The sequence below is a fragment of the Bufo gargarizans genome, chromosome 4 (genome assembly GCF_014858855.1).
Source record: "Bufo gargarizans isolate SCDJY-AF-19 chromosome 4, ASM1485885v1, whole genome shotgun sequence".
Taxonomy (NCBI): domain Eukaryota; kingdom Metazoa; phylum Chordata; class Amphibia; order Anura; family Bufonidae; genus Bufo; species Bufo gargarizans.
The window spans coordinates 387,095,438-387,118,411 of record NC_058083.1 but is presented as its reverse complement, the minus strand read 5'-3'; the positions used below and the strand labels follow the sequence as shown (position 1 = coordinate 387,118,411).

General features: G+C 42.7%; 1 protein-coding gene across 2 annotated transcripts in view; it reads right to left on the bottom strand.

Moving 5' to 3' along the window:
- Positions 1-22,974, bottom strand: part of THUMPD2 (THUMP domain containing 2) — a 110,062-nt gene that overhangs the window by 39,763 nt on the left and 47,325 nt on the right. For both annotated transcript variants that reach the window (XM_044290879.1, XM_044290880.1), the window contains exons 4-5: positions 19,327-19,404; positions 15,338-15,390 (exon numbers count right to left, since the gene is read on the bottom strand). In XM_044290879.1, the coding sequence (XP_044146814.1) occupies positions 15,338-15,390; positions 19,327-19,404 (131 nt within the window). The remainder of the gene's footprint in view (positions 1-15,337; positions 15,391-19,326; positions 19,405-22,974) is intronic.

Below are 22,974 nucleotides of genomic sequence, written 5' to 3'. Positions count from 1 at the left end.
CCGCAAGTGTGAAAGTAGCCTTAGGCCTCTTTCAGATGGTGGAATCATTAACCTTGTTCCTCACTCACAGCTCCCGAATTTTCAGGAAAGTAGTCAAGGTGGGACTGGAGGAAATGCACTGTCAAACTCAATAGGCAACCTAAAGCTTGAAATGCTTTCAGCATTCGTCCGATGATCTTTTTGTAGTGAGGATCTTTGTTATTGCCTAAAAATTTCTGTACGACTTCTTTAAATGCAATCCACCCTTCTTTTTGAGGATCTGTCATGGTATTGTCACGGATGTAGTAGGGGAGAACACCAAAAGACAACAAGAAGGAAGGGAAAAGACACTAGGCCGCACCGCTGGGGAAGGAAAAAGGGTCACCACCTATAAAACCCTGCTCCTGGCCCCAACTCCTATCCGTATGGGCACCTTTCGATGGTAGACATGCCCATACACAGGAACCTAGAAAACCCTGGTGGCCCTCAGATGCCCTAATGGTAATGGCAGGGCAGAGACAACACGCTCCTTCCCTGGTGAAGGAACCAGCCTCGCGCTGAGGCCTAGTAAACAAAAGGTGGGGGGGAATACTAAATACAACAAGTGGAACACTTAACTTCTGAGGCTGATAGATGAACAGGACTTCAACTAGAACCACACTTCAGCTCTTCCAAAAACCAAATGAAGCTATCCAGAGCAAGGAGTGATGGGTAAAGTCAGACTGAATAGGGGAAGGTAAAGGTCACATGATCCACACCTGAACAGGAGGTGTGGACATACCAGCAACACACAAAGTGAAACCAAAAGAGGCTGTCAGATCACTAACCTGAAGAAAATCTTTCAGACCTTCTCAAACCTGTCACTGGTGTGACAGGTATTGACAAACCCTCGATCAACTATAAGCCTTCTAATGTCTGGTCCGACTAACACCTTCCTTCAATTTTGCCTCCGACAGGCCTGGAAACTTGGTGACAAACAATTTGAAGCATTCTCCATCTCTTAGAAGTAATTTTACGAATTGCTTCATCAATCCCAATTTTATATGGAGAGGTGGTAGAAGAACTTTATGGGAAGGTACCAAAGTTTATCAGAGGACATTTTTTTCACCGACTGTTAACACCCTCGGCTTCCAACTCTTGGTCTAGTGATTTTGTCTTTCTCAACTGTCCCATAGACACAGAAAACAAGTGTATTTGGTATACCCAGCTTGCTGCCCGAGCAGCATGCACAAGACTTTCAAGTCCTCACACACTTGCCAACAATGGTCTTCATATTTAAGTTTACGAAGAACCAATTCCAAGTTCTCGTAGGTTTCCTTCAAGTGTACAGAATGATCTACACCATTGTGGCATAAAACTGCTTTGAGACTTATTTTGAAGAATCTATAAAAAGACGCCATTGTGTAATGACCGGCGTCACGCAAAGGGAGGGAAAAGGGAAGGCCCTGCCCAAGGGAGAGGGAAAGGTGGTGACCCCTGACTCACCTTGCGGCTGGCACCTGAGTGCCCTGATGTCCCTAGACGGGTTCCTCACCCGTACGCCGATCACGTGCCTAAACACCGGCTTTCCTTAAGTTGAGCCCTAGGTAGTGAACGGGGCGGTGGGATCACTAGTCCGCACCACTGACACTAAGAGGAAAACACCAAGGAGAGGACAGACAATACAGACAAACATATAATCCCAGGTAGGCGACAACAGCAGACCACAAAGGCCCAACAGGGATCCGGAGGGTAACGTTCTGGAACAACAACCAGGGAACGCAGCAACACAGCTCCAGTGGGTCAGTATAGAAGTCCAGGCAGGAAGCTCTATATCTGGCAACCAGAGAAGTGTGAGAGGGGAATATGAGGAGGTTGGGAGTGCTGGACAAGGAACAGCTGAGGAGAAGGAGCTACGGGTCCCTGAGTGAGCCAAAAATGATTGCAAAGCAAACCCAGAAAGCTACCATAAAGAAACAGCCCTATCTTTCTACATAAAGCGTGCAGCCAACCGCTGCGACTTCCTGACCCCGGGTATAACGGAGTCAGGCGTGGTTCTTGACACCCTCGTGACACATTATTCTGAATCATATTGGATTTTAAATTGAGCCATCAGACCTTCGACATCGATGCAATAAACCAATTTATCCTTCTGGGTGAAGTAACGAACAATGTCTGAACCATGAAGATGACACTCCTGCTTTTCAGCCTTGATCCGAGTAACTTAGTGGCATCTTTGGGAAGATTCAAGTCTCTTACCAAATCATTCATCTCCTCCTGAAAAAACAATTTTGGTCTTGTATCATCTTCAAAGTCAGATTCTTCAGGAAATAATAACCCCTTCTACCATTAGAAGCACAGAATCAGGGCTAAGGCTTACACAGAGCATGCTGCTGAGTATCCCACAGTAGTCAGACATGTTACTCAGAGTAGCATTTGTATTCACCCCCTTTGCAGAGGAGGAGGGGCAGAGGTTGCTTACCTGCAAATAACAAAGGGCCAAAAAGAGAACTAGGGAAATGAGGAAATATATTTTTTCCCCCTAAAACTTGCTTAGCTCATGTATTATATTGCTGACCATCAGTGCTATATATTTTTTTTTACATAACTCGGACAACCCATTTAAGTTTTTTGGGGCATTTTATATCCTAAATGCACTTATGTGAATTAATAGTAATTTGGACTTTAAATTTGGTTAAAAACCCATAATATAAAATAAAAAAATACCAAAAATGTTAAAAACAAAATTGTGCATTTTGTGGCAAATCATGAAGTCTAGTTTTTTTAATATTTTGTTTTCAGCACACCAAAATACATGTAAATTAGATGAAAATATTCAAACAGCTTTTTAGTCACAGACCTGTTTTGATCAATTCAAAAGGGTATTTTTTTCAGTGAGACAGAAAAACACTGAACTTCCGAAAAAGCGAAATTTGAACAGCCAACAGAAGCCGCCAGCCTCACTAACTGGGATAAAATCCTCAAACATAAAAATACAGCCAAACATATGAGGAAAAGAAGTCACAAAAAACCCAAATGTGGATAAATAGACATTTAAAGGGGGCAATAAATGAAAAAAAAAGGCATTCAATTTACTAAAATGGTCAGAAAGTAAAACACTAAAATATTCTTTAATTATATAAATGGTAAAAAATTTAAAAACTGAAAGTATTGGCCCTTTAAGGAATTATGAGGGAAGAGTTGTATAGAGCGATGAGGAGAAAGCAAATTTATAACTTTTTTTATACTTTTTTCTCTACTGTATTCACTGAGAAAAATGAAATGTCAGATGAAATGAGAGTGTCAAAGTAAACTCTGCATTAAATGTTGCATGTCTGACCCGGGAAGAGCTGCAGCAGCGTCTTACAAAGATTAAAATATAAACAAATCACCGGATCCAGATGGCATACACGTCTGTATTTTAAGAGAATTAACCACCTCCGGACCGCCTAACGCAGATGTGCGGTCCGGAGGTGGCAGCGCTGCGCACAGTCACGCATATACGCGTCATCTCGCGAGACGCGAGATGACGCGAGTATGCGCCCGCAGTTCGCGCCGGCATTTCGTCGAGAAGTATTTCGTCAGCAACCTGCCAGCCAATGATCGTGGCTGGCAGGTTGCTGATTTTTAAAAAAGCCAATCAAAGTGCCAGATATCAGATCATATTAGTAAATATGATCTGATATATGGCTGCCTGCTCCTCTGCTGGTTCTTTTCGTCGGTTGGATCCAGCAGAGGAGCAGGCTTCACAGTGAGTACACCAAACACTACACTTTAGCCCCTGATCACCCCCCTGAACCCCAATTAACCCTTTGATCACCTCTGTCAATCACAAGTGAAAAGAAAAAAAAGTGATCAGTGCAAACTGTCACTTTTTTTTTCCACTGTTATTGACCGTTAGGTTTTAGGTATAGTTTAGGTCCCTTGGTTAGGTAGTTAGCGATCAGTTAGCGCCCAGCCCACCGCACCGCAGTCCGTTATTCGCTGATTAGCGTATCGCTAATCAGCATTTGTACTTTTATAGTATCTGGAAGTGATCAAAACTGATCACGGTCAGATCTATAATAGTACTAGTGTCACTTTAGTTCGCCCTCCACCCAAAACGCAGTGTTTGCCCGATCAGGCCTGATCGGTCGCCCACACGTGCGTTCGCCCACACTCACTGCAAATTCACTTTACACGCACTGCGGCGATAAAAAAAAAAATCAGTTTTGATATTTTTCAACCGCAGCGGCCTCCGGTACTTCGCTAGCCTCCCCTTTGTAAGACAGGCTTGCTTTTTTTTTTCTTGGGTAGTCTCAGGGAATACCCCTAAATTTAGTTGCCCACATGTCTAACAGGGGATATTCTTCTGAAGAGGCCTACAGGCTTCTGACCCAGTCGGATGAGGAGTGGGAACCCTCATCTGATGAATCCAGCGGGTCAGAATACGAACCTGTAGAAAGCAGTGGCTCTCTGACCCAAAGTTCGGACGAGGAGGCTGAGGTCCCTGATACCACCAGGCGTACCCGGCCCCGTGTCGCTAGACCGCAGGATCCGCTTCAAGAGCAGCAGAGTGGGGCTGGTGCTGTCGGATTACGTGGTGAGGCATACACCAGCAGCCCAGCCCTCCCTGGACCTAGTACCAGCACTGCCATACAACCTGGTGAAGTAGTGAGCACCAGAAGGGCAGTTGAAGCTGGTACGGTGGCACGTGCAGTAGTGACCCCGTCGCAGCCACCGCAAAGACGTGCCCGTAGAGCCCCTAGAATCCCAGAGGTGCTGGCAAACCCTGATTGGCAGTCCCCAACTTCAGCCGCACCTGTAGTTTTCCCTTTCACTGCCCAGTCTGGAGTTCGGGTTGAGACAACTCAGATCGGTTCAGCCCTAGTATTTTTTGAGCTGTTCTTGACTGCGGAGCTTTTAGACATAGTTGTGGCCGAAACAAACAGGTATGCCACACAATTTATCACCGCTAACCCGGGAAGCTTTTATGCCCAGCCTTTCCGGTGGAAACCAGTCCAAGTTTCCGAACTTAAAACTTTTCTGGGCCTCCTCCTCAACATGGGCCTGACAAAAAAGCATGAATTGCGGTCATATTGGTCCACGAACCCGATTCATCACATGCCCATGTTCTCTGCTGCCATGTCCAGGGCACGTTTTGAGGCCATCCTGCGGTTCCTGCACTTTAGTGACAACACCGCCTCCCGTCCCAGGGGCCACCCTGCTTTTGACCGGCTCCACAAAGTTCGGCCCCTCATAGACCATTTCAACCAGAAATTTGCAGATATTTATACCCCAGAGCAAAACATCTGCATAGACGAGTCCCTGATACATTTTACCGGGCGCCTTGGCTTCAAACAATACATCCCAAGCAAGCGCGCCCGGTATGGGGTCAAATTGTATAAGCTCTGTGAAAGGGCCACAGGCTATACCCACAAATTTTGTGTCTATGAGGGAAAAGATCAGACCCTGGAGCCGGTCGGTTGCCCCGACTACCTGGGGAGCAGTGGGAAGACAGTTTGGGACTTGGTGTCACCCTTATTCGGCAAGGGGTACCATCTTTATGTGGACAATTTTTACACAAGTGTGGCCCTCTTTAGGCATTTGTTTCTAGAACGGATTGGCGCCTGTGGTACCGCGCGGGCTTCCCCCAACGGCTCGTTACCACCCGTCTTGCAAGGGGGCAGAGGGCCGCACTGTGTAACGAAGAACTGCTCGCGGTGAAATGGAGAGACAAGCGTGACGTTTACATGCTCTCCTCCATTCACGCAGACACGACAATACAAATTGAGCGAGCAACCCGTGTCATTGAAAAGCCCCTCTCAGTCCACGACTATAACCTCCACATGGGAGGGGTGGACTTCAATGACCAGATGTTGTCTCCGTATTTAGTTTCCCGCAGAACCAGACGCTGGTATAAGAAGGTGTCTGTATATTTAATTCAATTGGCTCTGTACAATAGTTTTGTTCTCTACAGTAAGGCTGGGAGAACTGGATCCTTCCTCAAATTTCACGAAGAGATCATCGAGAACCTCCTGTATCCAGGAGGTTCCGTGGCCGCAACCACCAGTGTAGTTAGCCGTCTACACGAGCGACATTTCCGCAATGTCGTTCCTGGTACCTCAACCCAACAGTCACCCCGAAAAAGATGTTGTGTCAGTAGCAGGAGTGGAATAAGGCGTGACACCCGCTGTTTCTGTCCTGACTGTCCGGACCACCCTGCCCTATGCTTTGGAGAGTGTTTCCGGAAGTACCACTCACAGGTACACTATTAGCATAGGGATCATCTCACCAGGACAGGCACACAGGGCTATTAGGGCCCATTCACTCACTGCTGCTGCAAACGTCTCCTTTCACATGGGACAAAGTGCATAACGCACTTTGTCCCAGAAATCTGGTTTGTCCCAGAAATCTGGTTTGCCAGGGCATACGAGCTAAGTGGGTATGGATGTAGGGCGGAGCTCCTATGTCCTGGCAGACGCCTTTCCCCTCCATTTTTTTTTTTTTGGCTGAGATTTTTTCATCCACATTGATCGATGCGAATGAAGAAATCTGTGCCGTTCATTTTTTTCTTTCAGCCCAGAGGCTGAACGGAAAAAAAAAATCTCATAAGGCTACTTTCACACTAGCGTTCGATCGGATCCGTTCTGAACGGATCCGATCATAATAATGCAGACGGAGGCTCCGTTCAGAACGGATCCGTCTGCATTATTTTAGCATATAACAGCTAAGTGTGAAAATAGCCTCGTACGGATCCGTCCAGACTTTCAATGTAAAGTCAATGGGGGACGGATCCGCCTGAAGATTGAGCCATATTGTGGCATCTTCAAACGGATCCGTCCCCATTGACTTACATTGTAAGTCTGGACGGATCCGCACGCCTCCGCACGGCCAGGCGGACACCCGAACGCTGCAAGCAGCGTTCAGCTGTCCGCCTGTCCGTGCGGAGGCGAGCGGAGCGGAGGCTGAACGCCGCCAGACTGATGCAGTCTGAGCGGATCCGCTCCATTCAGACTGCATCAGGGCTGGACGGCTGCGTTCGGGTCCGCTCGTGAGCCCCTTCAAACGGAGCTCACGAGCGGACCGACGAACGCTAGTGTGAAAGTAGCCTCCTAAAAGGAATTTGGGCACCTTTGCGCATCTAGGCTGCAAAAAAGTGTGACAGATCTGGTATCGCCGTACTCAGGAGAAGTTGGGGAATGTGTTTTGGGGTGTCATTTTACATATACCCATGCTGGATGAGAGAAATATCTTGGCAAAAGACAACTTTTCCCATTTTTTTATACAAAGTTGGCATTTGACCAAGATATTTTTCTCACCCAGCATGGGTATATGTAAAATGACACCCCAAAACACATTCCCCAACTTCTCCTGAGTACGCCGATACCAGATGTGTCACACTTTTTTGCTGCCAAGGTGGGCAAAGGGGCACATATTCCAAAGTGCACCTTTTGGATTTCACCGGTCATTTTTTACACATTTTGATTGCAAAGTTCTTCTCACACATTTGGGCCCCTAAATTGCCAGGGCAGTATAACTACCCCACAAGTGACCCCATTTTGGAAAGAAGACACCCCAAGGTATTCTGTGAGGGGCATGGTGAGTTCCTAGAATTTTTTATTTTTTGTCGCAAGTTAGTGGAATATGAGACTTTGTAAGAAAAAATAAAAAAAATAAAATCATCATCATCATTTTCCGCTAACTTGTGACAAAAAATAAAAAGTTCTATGAACTCACTATGCCCATCAGCGAATACCTTAGGGTGTCTACTTTCCGAAATGGGGTCATTTGTGGGGGTTTTCTACTGTTTGGGCATTGTAGAACCTCAGGAATCATGACAGGTGTTCAGAAAGTCAGAACTGTTTCAAAAAGCGGAAATTCACATTTTTGTACCATAGTTTATAAATGCTATAACTTTTACCCAAACCATTTTTTTTTTTTTTTCGCCCAAACATTTTTTTTTTATCAAAGACATGTAGAACAATAAATTTGGCGAAAAATTTATATATGGATGTCGTTTTTTTTGCAAAATTTTACAGCTGAAAGTGAAAAATGTCATTTTTTTGCAAAAAAATCGTTACATTTTGATTAATAACAAAAAAAGTAAAAATGCCAGCAGCAATGAAATACCACCAAATGAAAGCTCTATTAGTGAGAAGAAAAGGAGGTAAAATTCATTTGTATGGTAAGTTGCATGACCGAGCGATAAACGGTGAAAGTAGTGTAGTGCTGAAGTGTAAAAAGTGCTCTGGTCATGAAGGGGGTTTCACCTAGCGGGGCTGAAGTGGTTAAGTAATGTCATAGACAAATCCTTATTTCTGATATTTAAAGACTCTATAATGACAGGGAGCAGTCATAGGATTGGCGCTTAGAAAATGTCGTGCCAATACTCAAAAAGTGGTCAAAAACAGAGTCTGAAAACTATAGACTGGTCCAACATCTGATGTGGATAAACGGTTTGAAGGTTTTCTAAGAGATGCTATTTTGTAGTATATTGAACAAAGAAATATATAACCGTATCAGCACAAGTTTATGCGGGATTGGTCATGTCAAACTAATTTAATAGGTTTTCTATGAGAAAGTACGTTTTAGAATGGACCAGCGTGAATCAATGGATCTCATATAGCTTGACTTCTGCAAAGCATTTGATACTGTGCCACATAAAAAGTTGGTACATAAATTGAGAATACTTGGACTGGCTCAGGGATTGAAAACAGAGGGTCGTTATTAACGGTACATACTCAGACTGGGACACATCACTAATGGGCTACCACAGGGGTCAGTATTGGGCCCTATTCTCTTCAATATATTTAGTAATGATCTAGTAGAGTGGTTGCACAGTAAAATATAAATACAAAAGAGGTCAGTGAACTGCTACAGATGGAAAGGTTGGGGGCTTGGGTAGAGAAGTGGAAAATTAGGTTTAACACTGGTAAAGGTTATGCACATGGGAGGGGCAAATAAATGTCACAAATGCATATTAAAACGGGAAAACACTGCTTAAAGATGAAATGTCACAACAAAATGCAGTGCAATCTGACAGTACCATGTTGTAGAGCAGGTGAAGCTGAGCAGATTGATATATATTTTTAAGGGAAAAGATTCTGTAAAACCTGTAATTTATACAGCATCAGTACAGGGAGGAGGGTTATCAGTGATTGATAAGGAGTTATGTATAAGTGTGCATAGAGAGATAGCTTTCACATCTTCCCTGTACCGATAGCACTTAACAAGGCTGTAGATGTAAATATTACAAGTTTTACTGAATCTTTTCCCACAAAAATATAATCAATCTACCCAGCTTCTCCTGATCTATAACATGCTGCTTTCAGATTGCATTGCATTTTTTGGTGACAGGTCCTCTTTAATACTGACATGGAAAAGGACTTAGGTGTCTTAGTTGACAATAAACTTAACGGTAGCCACCTGTGTCGGCAACTGCTGCCAAGGGCAAAAAAATAAATAATGTGTTGCATCAAAAGAGACATAGATGCACGTGACGCTAACATATTTCTGCCACTTTATAAATGATTAGTCAGACCACATGTGGGGGAGATTTATCATCTCCTTTGTGATAGCAGCGTTAAAAAGTCACAGATGCAACTTATTTACCCCTTAAGGACTCAGCCCTATTTCACCTTACGGATTTGGCAATTTTTTGCATATCTGACTAGTGTCACTTTAAGTGCTGATAACTTTAAAACGCTTTGACTTATCCAGGCCATTCTGAGACAGTTTTTTAGTCACATATTGTACTTCATGACACTGGTAAAATAAAGTAAAAAAAAACAAAAACATTTTTATTTATAACAAAAAATACAAAATTTACCTTTTTTTAAAAAAAAAAAAAAAAAAAAGCTAAAATTTCCAAGTTTCAATTTCTCTACTTCTATAATACATAGTAATACCGGCAAAAATAGTTACTTTACTTTTTACATTCCCCATATGTCTACTTCATGTTTGGATCATTTTGGGAATGATATTTTATTTTTTGGGGATGTTACAAGGCTTAGAAGTTTAGAAGCAAATCTTGAAATTTTTCAGCAATTTTCAAAAACCTAATTTTTAGGGACCAGTTCAGGTCTGCAGTCACTTTGCGAGGCTTACATAATAGAAACCACCCAAAAATGACCCCATTCTATAAACTACACCCCTCAAAGTATTCAACACTGATTTTACAAACTTTGTTAACCCATTAGGTGTTCCACAAGAATTAATGGAAAATAGAGATACAATTTAAAAATTTCACTTTTTTGGCAGATTTTCCATTTTAATAAAAATGTTTCCAGTTACAAAGCAAGGGTTAACAGCCAAACAAAACTCAATATTTATGGCCCTGATTCTGTAGTTTACAGAAACACCCCATATGTGGTCGTAAACAGCAGCACGGGCGCAGAAGGAAAGGAATGCCATACGGTTTTTGGAAGGCAGATTTTGCTAGACAGTTTTGATTTTTTTTGACACCATGTCCCATTTGAAGCCCCCCTGATGCACCTCTAGAGTAGAAACTGCAAAAAATTTTATGCTGGCAGCTCTAAGCCGTCATAGATTTTAAGACTGCAGGAGGATATCGCAGACTGCAGGAGATAAAGACTGGCACTTTCTGCACCAGTCTTGATATCTCCCCCATGGAGTATTGTATGCAAATGTGGGCTCCTATGAACAAGACAGACATAGCAGAGCTGACGAGGGTTGACTATAGTACCGAGAAATATTATCAAAAGTAGGGTTATTTAGTTTACTAAAAAAAAAAAGAAAAAGAAAAAAAAAAAGTCTGGAGGTGAGATCTAAAAACTACAATCAGGCTGACACAACTACAAACATTGACACAATTCTAACATTTTTGGCTCTATACACCACCACAATGGACTTGAAATGAAATGAACAAGATGCGCTTTAACTGCAGACTGTCAGCTTTAATTTGAGGGCATTTACATCCAAATCAGGTGAACGGTGTGTGCCTCCCACTTGTTAAGGAACCAAAAGTAATGGGACAATTGGCTTCTCAGCTGTTTCATGGCCGGGTGTGTGTTATTCCCTCATTATCCCAACTACAATGAGCAGATAAAAGGTCCAGAGTTCATTTCAAGTGTGCTATTTACATTTGGAATCTGTTGCTGTCAACTCTCAAGATGAGATCCAAAGAGCTGTCACTATCCGTGAAGCAAGCCATCATTATTATTATTAATTATTAAAGCGCCATTCATTCTATAGCGCTGTACATATGATAAGTGGTGCACATACATAATACAGACAATTGCACTAATCATAAACAAGATGAGTTACAAACTGGTACAGAAGGAAAGAGGGCCCTGCCCGTGAGGGCTTACAATCTACATGGTATGGGAGAAGGACACAGTAGGTGCGGGTTAAGTTGGTCATGGCGGTATAGAGGCAGCAGGGTCACTGGTTGCAGGCTTGTCTGAAGAGGTGGGTTTTCAGGTTTCTATTGAAGGATTCCACTGTAGGTAAGAGTCTGATATGTTGGGGTAGCGAGTTCCAGAGTATGGGGGATGCACAGGAGAAATCTTGGAGTCGATTGTGGGAAGAGGCAATAAGAGGAGAGGAGAGAAGGGGGTCTTGTGAGAGGATCGGAGAGTGTGTGTGGGGGTGTAACGGGAAAGTAGCTCAGAGATGTAGGGAGGGGACAGGTTATGGACGGCCTTGTATGTATTTGTTAGTACTCTGAAGTGAATTTGTTAGGCAATGGGGAGCCAGTGAAGGGATTGGCAGTGGGGAGAGGTAGAGGAGTAATAGGATGAGAGGTGGATTAGTCGGGCAGCAGAGTTGAGGATAGATTGGAGGGGTGCGAGAGTGCTAGATGGAAGGCCACAGAGGAGAATGTTGCAGTAGTCTAGGCGGGAGATAATGAGAGCATGTACAAGCATTTTCGCAGATTAAGCATGGATGCGGGAGATGTTTTTGAGTTGGAGGCGGCAGGTGGTGGAAAGGGCTTGGATGTGCGGTCGGAAGGAAAGGGCAGAATCCAAGGTCACTCCAAGGCAGCGGGCTTTGTTGACTGGGGAGAGTGTGCAACCATTGATCATAATAGATAGGTCTGTTGGGAAGGTTGAACAAGATGGGGGAAAGATTATGAATTATGTCTTATCCATGTTAAGTTTAAGAAAACGAGAGGCGAAGAAGGATGATATAGAAGATAGACATTGTGGGATTCTTGATAGTAAGGTGGTGATGTCTGGACCAGAAAGGTAGATTTGTGTGTCGTCAGCGTAGGAGTGATACTGAAAGCTGTGGGACTCTATGAGCTGTCCCAGGCCAAAAGTGTAGATAGAGAAGAGGAGGGGTCCTAGGACAGAGCCTTGCGGGACACCAACAGAGAGGGAATGAGACGAGGAGGTGGTGCGGGACTGGGAGACGCTTAACATCCGGTCTGTGAGGTATGATGTGATCCAGGAGAGGGCCAGGTCAGTGATGCCAAGAGATGAGAGAGTTTGCAACAGAAGGAAGGGAGTGGTCAACAGTGTCGAAGACAGAGAACAGGTCAAGGAGAAGGAGGACAGAGTATTGTTTGTTGGCTGAAAAAACTAAGCAAACCCATCAGAGAGATAGCATAAACATTAGGCGTAGCCAAAACAACTGTTTGGAACATTCTTAAAAAGAAGGAACGCACCGGTGAGCTCAGCAACTCCAAAAGACCCGGAAGACCAAGGAAAACAACTGTGGTGGGTGACCGAAGAATTATTTCCCTGGTGAAGAAAACACCCTTCACAAAAGTTGGCCAGATCAAGAACACTCTCCAGGAGGTAGGTGTATGTGTGTCAAAGTCAACAATCAAGAAAAGAGAGTGAATACAGAGGGTTCACCACAAGATGTAAACCATAGGTGAGCCTCAAAAACAGGAAGGCCAGATTAGAGTTTGCCAAACGACATCTTAAAAAGCCTTCACAGTTATGAAACAACATCCTATGGACAGATGAGACCAGGATCAACTTGTACCAGAGTGATGGGAAGAGAAGAGTATAGGAAAGGAAAGGAACTGCTCATGATCCTAAGCATACCACCTCATCAGTGAAGCATGGTGGTGGTAGTGTCATGGCATGGGCATGTATGGCTGCCAATGGAACTGGTTCTCTTGTAGTTATTGATGATGTGACTGCTGACAAAAGCAGCAGGATAAATTCTGAAGTGTTTCAGGCAATGTTATCTGCTCATATTCTGCCAAATGCTTCAGAACTCATTGGACGGTGCTTCACAGTGCAGACGGAAAATGACCCAAAGCATACTGCAAAAGCAACCAAAGAGTTTAAGGGAAAGAAGTGGAATGTTATGCAATGGCCAAGTCAATCACCTGACCTGAATCTGATTGAGCATGCATTTCACTTGCTGAAGAAAAAACTGAAAGTAAAATGCCCCAAGAACAAGCAGGAACTAAAGACAGTTGCAGTAGAGGCCTGGCAGAGCATCACCAGGGAAGAAACCCAGCGTCTGGTGATGTCTAGGCTTTCCAGACTTCAGGCTGTAATTGACTGCAAAGGATTTGCAACCAAGTATTAAAAAGTGAAAGTTTGATTTATGATTATGTCCCATATGCAAACTGTTGTAATTCCTACACTGTTCACCTGATTTGGATGTAAATACCCTCAAATTAAAGCTGACAGTCCACAGTTAAAGCACATCTTGTTCGTTTCATTTCAAATCCATTGTGGTGGTGTATAGAGCCAAAAATGTTAGAATTGTGTTGATGTCCCAATATTTATGGACCCGACTGTACGTATAAATATATCAGGGGGTCAATACAGCGATGTCTGCCATGATCTATTTATACCCAGGACTGTGACAAGGGGGCATCCACTACGACTAGAGGAAAGACATAACATAGAAGAGTATTCTTTAGTGCAAGAGCAGTGAGACTAGAGACAAAAGAATTGTCTGCCAGTGGAGGTGTGATGGATACTCACTAAAAAAGTTCAAGAGGGGTCTGGATGCATTTCTGAAGTGTAATTATATTACAGGTTACAGTTACTAGAATTCTGGAGTAGGGTCCTTGATCCAAGAAGTTACTCTGATTGCCTGAATGCAGCTGGGAAGGAATCTTTTTCCCTAAAGTTAGGAAAATTGGCTTCTACCTTATGAGTTTTTTTTTTGCCCTCCTCTGGATCACCTTTGCTGGATAACAGCCTGAACTGGATGGACATATGTAGTTTTTCAGCCTCACAAACTATGCTATGTTCAGGAATGCTTTGAGGAAAATGAGAAAGAGCTCAAGGTGGACCAAATTCCCAAGATCTCAATTCAATGAAACATATGTGGAACATACTAGAAAAACAAGTCCTAACCATGGAAGCAGCCACATAACACCTACAATATTAAAGAGGTAATCCAGGATTGACTTATGTTTTAAATTTCCCTTCCTCCCTTGCACCAGACCTGTGAAGCATATGAGCGTCTTAATATTGTAGCCATGTAAACAATGCCTGACCAGGAAAACAGGAGCAGAGCAGAGAGCCCCCTCATGCCAGACATGTGAAAGGAAGCATACTTATCACCTTTCCACCATTTGGTTCTTGCTCCATTGGTCTCTGACTCTGTCTTCATGGTGATCTCCACTTGTAAATTTCTGACATGGACTGGGTCACGTGCGCCGATGCAACCAATGATTGGACTCAGCAGTGACATGCCCCCAAATGGCACACTTGCTTGGGGCAAGTTACTGAAAAGGCAAGACATTTGCACATAACTGCATCAATGTCGGAGGTTTACATGTGGTAACCGAAGTGCAGTGAAGACAGTCTGAATTATGATATATGAGATATGCCTCCGTTGTCTGAGATGAGAAAACCCCTATAAAGATCTTGTGCAATCCATGCATCAGGTCAGAGCTGTTTTGGTGCAACAACTGGCACTTACACAATATTAGGCAGGCAATTTAAATATTATAGCTGATTAATTCTCAATTAAATGCAGAATACTGAATATTCAAGAGCTTAAGAACTATCATTGTGAATGGAAAACAAGGCATTAGATTGAGCAGAGTCTTAAAGGGGTTGTCCATTTTCACAGCAAGATGGGACTAAGCACCAACCCCAGCTGCGTGGGCTTGCAGAAACAGTAGAGTGAGCTAGTGCTCCACTGTTTCTGTAACTCTCATTGTAGTGAATGGGAGCTAGGCAAACAGCATAGCAGAAAATGCCACACAAGCTTTGGCGTTTCCGCAACTCTGGCAGTTACGTAGGCAGTGTAGCTTGCTGTACTTTGCTGTTTTTGGAGGTCCCATTCACTACAATTGGGGGTTACAGAACAGATGGAGAACCGACTCACTCAGCTGTTTCCATATTCCCGGCGGCACTCAGTCCCATCTCTCAATGGAAACTTTGAGATAGGACAACCCCTTTAACAAGTGGCAATCAGATGGCACAGGCATGACTATTAAAATTACCTTAAAATTGGGAATCCCACCACAGAATGCATGTCATTCAGGTGCACAAAAACCTAGCATAATAAAACAAAAAAAAAAAAAACACAAAAATCATCATTAAAGGCTATTTAGCTATACATATAGAACCCACATTTGTTATTTTTTTGTGACTACTTAAATAAACAAAAGTATGTTCAGTGTGGTATTTTTCATGCTAGAAAGCTATAAAATGTTTCACCCCTATCAGCTAAAGCAGTTTTTTTTTTGGCCTGGTTAAAAACAGTGTGCGTTTATACTGCAATTGTGCAGTTGCCAGGCTACAGACATTGATGACCTGTCCTACAGATACTGATGCCTTAGCTATTTGGGGCTGCGTTGGCGCCAGAAACAAACAGTGAATGAAGCCGAAGGAGTAGACCCCGTACACTGTAGTTTCTGGTACTGGAGTACTGAAGCTCAGCTCCAATTCACTTGCACATACCCTGGCACAGTGTATGGAACCGTCTGCATACAGTGTCATACACTACACTGTTACCGGAGCCGCGGCATCCTTAATCAGCTGATCAGTGGAAGTGCTGGTCGTTGAACCACACCAATCTGATATCTGTAGCCCAGAGAACTCCTTTAAATATATTTTACCAATTGTAAAAACGGTGACTGGAAATATTGCTCCCACACAGAGCGTACTTCCTGCAGTGAACATGCTTGTCTGAAACTGGCAGTAGAGGTATTTAGCCATTGACAAAATTACCTATCCACATTATGATTGTTAGAGGCCCCACCTATCGCTAGTTCAGAAGTCACTGAGTCCTCTATGTGAATGGAGCAATGGTGCACATGTGACCATTTCTCTATGGGACTGACAATTACAGTGCTCTGCAATCTCACTCAGTCCCACAGAAGTAAATAGAGTGGTGGTCACAAATGTACGCTCCGACTCTATTCACAAAGGGGACTCTGAAACCCCATTTCTTGTGAATGTTGGAGGTCCCAGTGGTGGGTCCCCCAGCAGTCATAAAGTGGCATGCAAACGTTTGTGCAAAATTACTGTTACTGTGAACAGTTAAGTTGAAGATGAAATGATCTACAAAAGGCATAAAGTCAAAGATGACACATTCCCTTTGTATTTTGAGCCAAAACTAGTTTTTATTTTCATATTTTACATTTTCAAATTAAAGGGGTTGTCCGAGTTAGGAAAAAAAAAAATATATAGCACTGAAAATCTGATATATAACTGAGCTAAGCAAGTTTTATGCAAAAATATTATATATATTTCCTCATTTCCCTGGTTCTTTTATGGCCCTTTGTTTACATGCAATAAAAACAATCTCTGCCCCTCCCCCCGCTCTGCTAAGGGACTGAATACAAGAACTTCCCTGAGTGACATGTCTGCCTGCTGGGAGACTCTGCAGCATGTTGTATGTGTAGAATTACAAGTCTCACCTGTATAATGACGCTAATACACATAGGATCTTACCCCTACCTTCTTGTGCAATGCTCTCTCTAGTCTGTCAGCTCCAGTGCCCAGCATTGTCTCCTCACTGCCTGCAGAGCTGTGCAGCTGAAGGGGTTAAGAATCCTAGCAGAGAGTAGACGGCAAAAAAATAACTTGCATAACCCCTTTAACAAAAAAGGAAAAGAGCCTAAACAAAAACTTTGGGCACCCAGCATGGTTAGTACCTAGCAACATCCCCTTTGGAAAATATCACAGCTTGTAAATGCTTTTTGTAGCCAGCCAAGAATCTTTCAATTCTTGTTTGAGGGATTTTCATCCATTCTTCTTTGCAAAAGTGTTGCAGTTCTGCGAGACTACTGGGCCATCTTGCATGCACTACTCTTTTGAGGTCTATGCACAGATTTTCAATAATGTTCAGATCAGGAGACTGTGAGGCCTATGGTAACAAGCCTTAGGCCTCTTTCACACAGGCGAGATTTCCGTGCGGGTGCAATGCGCGAGCTGAATGCATTGCACCTGCACAGAATCCGGACCCATTCATTTCTATGGGGCTGTGCACATGAGCAGTGATTTTTCGCGCATCACTTGTGCGTTGCGTGAAAATCGCAACACGCTCTACTTTGCGAGTTTTTCACGCAACGCAGGCCCCATAGAAGTGCATGGGGCTGCTTGAAAATCGCAAGTATCCGCAAGCAAGTGCGGAAACTGTGCGATTTTCACGCACGGTTGCTAGGAGACGATCAGGATGGGGATCCGATAATTATTATTTTCCCTTATAACATGGTTACAAGGGAAAATAATAGCATTCTTAATACAGAATGCTAAGTAAAATAGGGCTGGAGGGGTTAAAAATAAATACATTTAGCTCACCTTAATCCACTTGTTCACGCAGCCTGGCTTCTCTTCTGTCTTCATCTTTTCTGTGCAGTAGGAAAAAGGACCTGTGGTGACGTCACTGCGCTCATCGCATGGTCAGTCACATGATCCATCACCATAGTGATGGATCAAGTGATGAGCGCAGTGATGTCATCAAAAGGTCCTTTACCAGGTCCTGAAGACAGAAGAGAAGCCGGGCTGCGCGAACAAGTGGATTAAGGAGAGTTAAATAATTGTATTTTTTTTTTTTAACCCCTCCAGCTCTATTTTAGTAAGCATTCTGTATTAATAATGCTATTTCCTCTTATAACCATGTTATAAGGGAAAATAATACAATCTACACAACACCGAACCCAAACCCGAACTTCTGTGAAGAAGTTCGGGTACCAAACATGCCGATTTTCTCACGTGCGTGCAAAACGCATTAAAAATGTTTTGCACTCGCGTAGAAAAATCGTGCATTTTCCCGCAACACACCCGCATCTTATCCGGCCCAAAAACATGACGTCCGTGTGAAAGAGGCCTTAAACTTAACAGAGTATTTAAGGTTTGAGACCTTGCACAAAGTTATCTGTACGTTCAAATCTCCTTGAGTTCCCATACTTTTGCAAGGTACTCCTTAAAATGTTGAAACGTGTGTTTCATCTTTAACTTTATGCCTTTGGGAGATCATCTCATCTTCAACTTGCTTAACTTTTCACATTAAGTCTACTTTCACACTGGTGTTTTGGCTTTCCGTTTGTGAGAGCAGTTCAGGGCTCTCAGAAGCGGTCCAAACTGATCAGTTTTGCCCTAATACATTCTGAATAGAAAAGGATCAGCTCAGAATGCATCAGTTTGCCTCCGTTCCGTCTCCATTCCGCTTTGGAGACGGACAACAAAATGCTGCAAGCAGCAGACTCGGCCTCCGGGTGTCTGCTGTGTAAAGTAATTTTTACAGAGCTAACATCTGCCACACATGTACAGTGGATGTCAGTAAATGAAGACTATTTTGAACATAGGTTATCAATATGAGATCGGCGGGGTGCGACTCCAAGAACCCCTCCAGTGAGTGCCGCAGCTTCCTCATTACTTACCATGCACCGCACTGTCCATTGTATTGCAGCTCAGCCCTATTAACTTGAACGGGACTGAGCTGAACCTAAGACATGTGACCAATGAATGCCACATACAGCTGATTGGCGGGGATGCCGGGAGTTGGACCCCCGCTGATCTAAAACTTTCAAACATCAATATAAAATCAACCAGTGATGTTAAAGAATAACATATGGTCCGATATACTGTATCTGGGGCATCCTGTGTTCCCCTGTGTCTATTATTGACAATATTGCTATGTTGACACAATATTTCTGGCGTAAAAATTTTTTTAAAAAAATCTGAACTGATGCCTTTGATATCACTGGGGTCGGTTAGGATTTCTCAGTGCTTGTTTAAAAAACTGTTATAACGGCGATGGCGCTGTTATAAATGGAAGCTAGTTATGCAAGTGCTAGTACACCAATTATTAGTAACTATGCACCTACATAGGTAAACTATTGCTAAACTTATTTACTACAACTTCATTTACAAAAAGATTATTCTGCTTAAATTAAATGCCTTTAATAGTATAATAAATATGAGAACTGAAAATATTTTAGTGTATGCAAAAAGGAACAAAATAAAAACACATAACAAGTACCTCAAGAAGAGGTCGTCGCAGGTCAGGTTTCCAACCAAACTGTTTTGCAAGTGACACTCCAATAACGCGACCAATATCCTAGGAAACAAACTTTGCAGTTAAACTGCTACTTACAGAACTGTACATTGATTTATATTAAAATGAGCTAAAATATTATCTATTTATACAATATAAGTGAAAATAAATTAAGAAAAAGTATTCTAAGATTTAGATGATACTGTGTAGTGCATATACGTGCTGGTTCATTTAGTATAGAATGGAGACTCCCTAGAATTCACCAAGGATGTAATTAACAAACAAGGAACACCCGGTAGGACCATCTCTGTTAATTATATTCATTGTAAAAAAAAAAAAAATAACAGATAGAAGCCCTGGCATGATATTGACTTTTCTAACTGTAATTTTTCAGCAGGATAATATTTGCCCATAAACAGCAAGAGATGCACACTTCATTAGCTTGCCCAGATTTATCGTCAATCGAGCATTTATGGGATGTCAGCTTCTGCAGCCTACGAATGTGCAGGATATACAGGCCCAGCTGCAACATCTGTGGGAAATGTGCTGCAGGATATCATATGGAATCATTATGTCTCCATGACCAACTGTATCACACCTTGTGCCAACAGGGCCCTAGAGCCTCCTTTCATTTGCAGTTTTAACTGTAATATTGTAATCTGGTATTATCATTACATTCACACAAAGTTTCATTCGATTACAACAACTCCTTCTTGGCGTTACTTGGTTCGTTATGTTTTTCAATGAGTGTACATGTCTTGTCTCTCTCCCATGTTTTGTCTGGGGAGCAATAAGGGGAAACAAAATGACTGCTGTCCCATTCACTCACACAAAACCTGTCCTAAATCACACAGCAGGACAAGTTACTTTACAACACTGAGTTAAAGAGCTGCCTCTTCCTTCTCCTCTCTACTTGCCAGGGATTATGATCCTGAAAACAGATAAGAACCTTAGGCTACTTTCACACTGGCGCTTTGGTTTCCGTTTGTGAGATCCGTTTCAGGGCTCTCACAAGCGGTCCAAAACAGACCAGTTTTGCCCTAATGCATTCTGAATGTTAAAAGGATCCATTCACAATGCATCAGTTTTCGCCCGTTCCCCCTCCACTGCGCTCTGGAGGCGGACACCAAAACGCTGCTTGCAGCATTCTGGTGTCCGCATGACGATGCGGAGGCAAATGGATCCGTCCTGACACACAATGTAAGTCAATCGGGACGGATCCGTTTTGACTGACAATGCAAAACAGATCCGCCCCCCCAATTGACTTTCAATGGTGCTCAAGACGGATCCGTTTGGCCAATGTTAAAGACAATACAAACGGATCCGTTCTGAACGGATGATGCATGCGGTTGTATTATCGGTGCAGATCCATGACGAATCCGCACCAAACGTGAGTGTGAAAGTAGCCTTAGCTGAATCTCTGGGGAATTTAGTTCATAAGGAGATAAGAAGTACAGAGAGGACAGACAGGACAGGCTGTGATAACGGAGACTATATACAAGTGCTGCTGTTCATTAGCCACACCTCACCCTTCTCATCATCTCCATTCCCACAGAGATTTTACCTGTATTCAGGAGCATGATTCCTGACAAGCAGAGCAGAGAGGAGGGTGAGGCAGCTCTTTAGCTCAGTGTTGTAAAGTAACTTGTCCTCCTGTGTGATTAGGACAGGTTTTGTGTGCACTATTAGGACGGCAGCCATTTTATTTCTCCTGATGTTTGCTCCCCAGACAAAACAAGCCATTCTAAGTAATGAAAGGTATTTGTTAATATATTTATTATAAAATAATATTTAAGTATTTAATTTTTTTTTTAATTCCTGGAGAACCCCTTTAAGGTGTACCTATATTAAACATTGATATGTCAGCAACAAAGGATTTGATAAGTGGGGGTTCGAGTGGTAAAACCCCCACCGATGGCTTTTAACAAGGAAACAGAAGCACTTACACATACTAAGACTTTTGTAGTATAAAAAGTCAGACATTATGGTGCACTCCATATTTGTAACTTTTTGCGCATCTTGCCATTTTTCTAAAGTGGGTAGAAAATGGGGTAGGGGTCTTTGGGTGAGGTAGCAGAAACTACAAGCAGAACTATAATTTATGCTATAAACTGGCATAAATTATAGCTCATGTCTATGCCAGCCCCTACCTGCCAGCTACCACGCAGAGGGCCAGAGATAAGTCTAATATATAGAGGCATGCATCTCACTACAGCACAAAGGAGATAAAGACTGGTGTCCAGTCTTGACAAATCTCACCCACAGACCTATGTTTCTCTTCACTGCTGAAGAAGGGCTCAATAGAAAGTCTAGGTGGTCCTCCATAGCAGTGAAAAGAGACAGCTCTATGTGTAAACACTTCTATCTGCATATTTACAGTATGCCATACACAGTTGATTGGCTGTGGGCCCTAGAGATTGGACCAGCACTTACGTCCGCTGCTCCATTCAACTCTTGGACCGCTGAAGAGAGCATGCATGCAGGACTGCTTCTCCATTCAAACAGGGAACAATGTTCAAACAACGTTCTTGTGATTAGCGGGAGCTCCATATGATCTGACACTTATCCCTATGCTGTAGATAGGGGATAGGTTATCTTAATAGGACATCCCCTTTGGGGGTTGTTCAGTGGATAGGTCATCAATATCAGATCAGTGGGGAAATGATACGATAGTCCACATTCTTAAAACAACTGGGTTCAAGAATGTGAACACAATTATTTACTTTCATCTAGTACTACAGCTTAATTGCCATTAGATTAGTGGTACACGAGTCCCTATCAGATTGGAACAGTTTCAATGGAGTCCAGGAGAAATGGGACTACTATAAAAGTGGCACTATTGAAGGCAAAAGATAATTGCATTAGGCTTGTCAGTAAAAGCAAAAAAAGGAATAGACCATTGTGGTACTCTGCTGAAGTGGCCAAAATCATTAAAAACAAGAAGATAGCATTTACTAATTATAAAAAAATAAATAAATTAAACACGAGGATGACAGGGATATTTATAAGATTAGGCACAGAGAGGCCAAGCAAGTTATAAGAGCTTCTAAAGCACAGGCAGAGGAAAAATTCGCTCAGTGAAAAAAGGTGATAAGACATTCTTCAGATACATAAATGAAAAAAGTAAACTAAAACAAGGAATTAATAACAAAAGAAGGAAGGTATATGGAAGAAGATAAATAAGTAGCTGACTGCCTCAATGAATACTTCTGTTCAGTTTTTACAAAGGAAAAGGACCTCAGTTAGGGAGGAAGACTAATGAATCTTTTGATGCATGTGTCTTTGCATATGTATCAAATAGTTTTAGTTGTTTTTTTTTTACAAAATAAAAAGCACACAGAGCTATGGGGACTGGGTATTTCGGATATGCTAGCGGCCCATCTAGCAACCCATGTCCTCAGCTCTATACCCCAAATCCAGATGACAGGTTCCCTTTAAGGAGAGGATTGTGGAACATCTAAAATCCCATGGATGGAAAGATGAAAAACCAGCATAGTTTACTTCAGGGAAATCATGTCAAACTATTCTATTGATTTTTTTTGATTGGGTGACTAAAATAATAGGTGGCGGAGGTGCAGTAGACATCGCTTATCTAGACTTTAGTAAGGCTTTTGATACTGTCCCACATAGAAG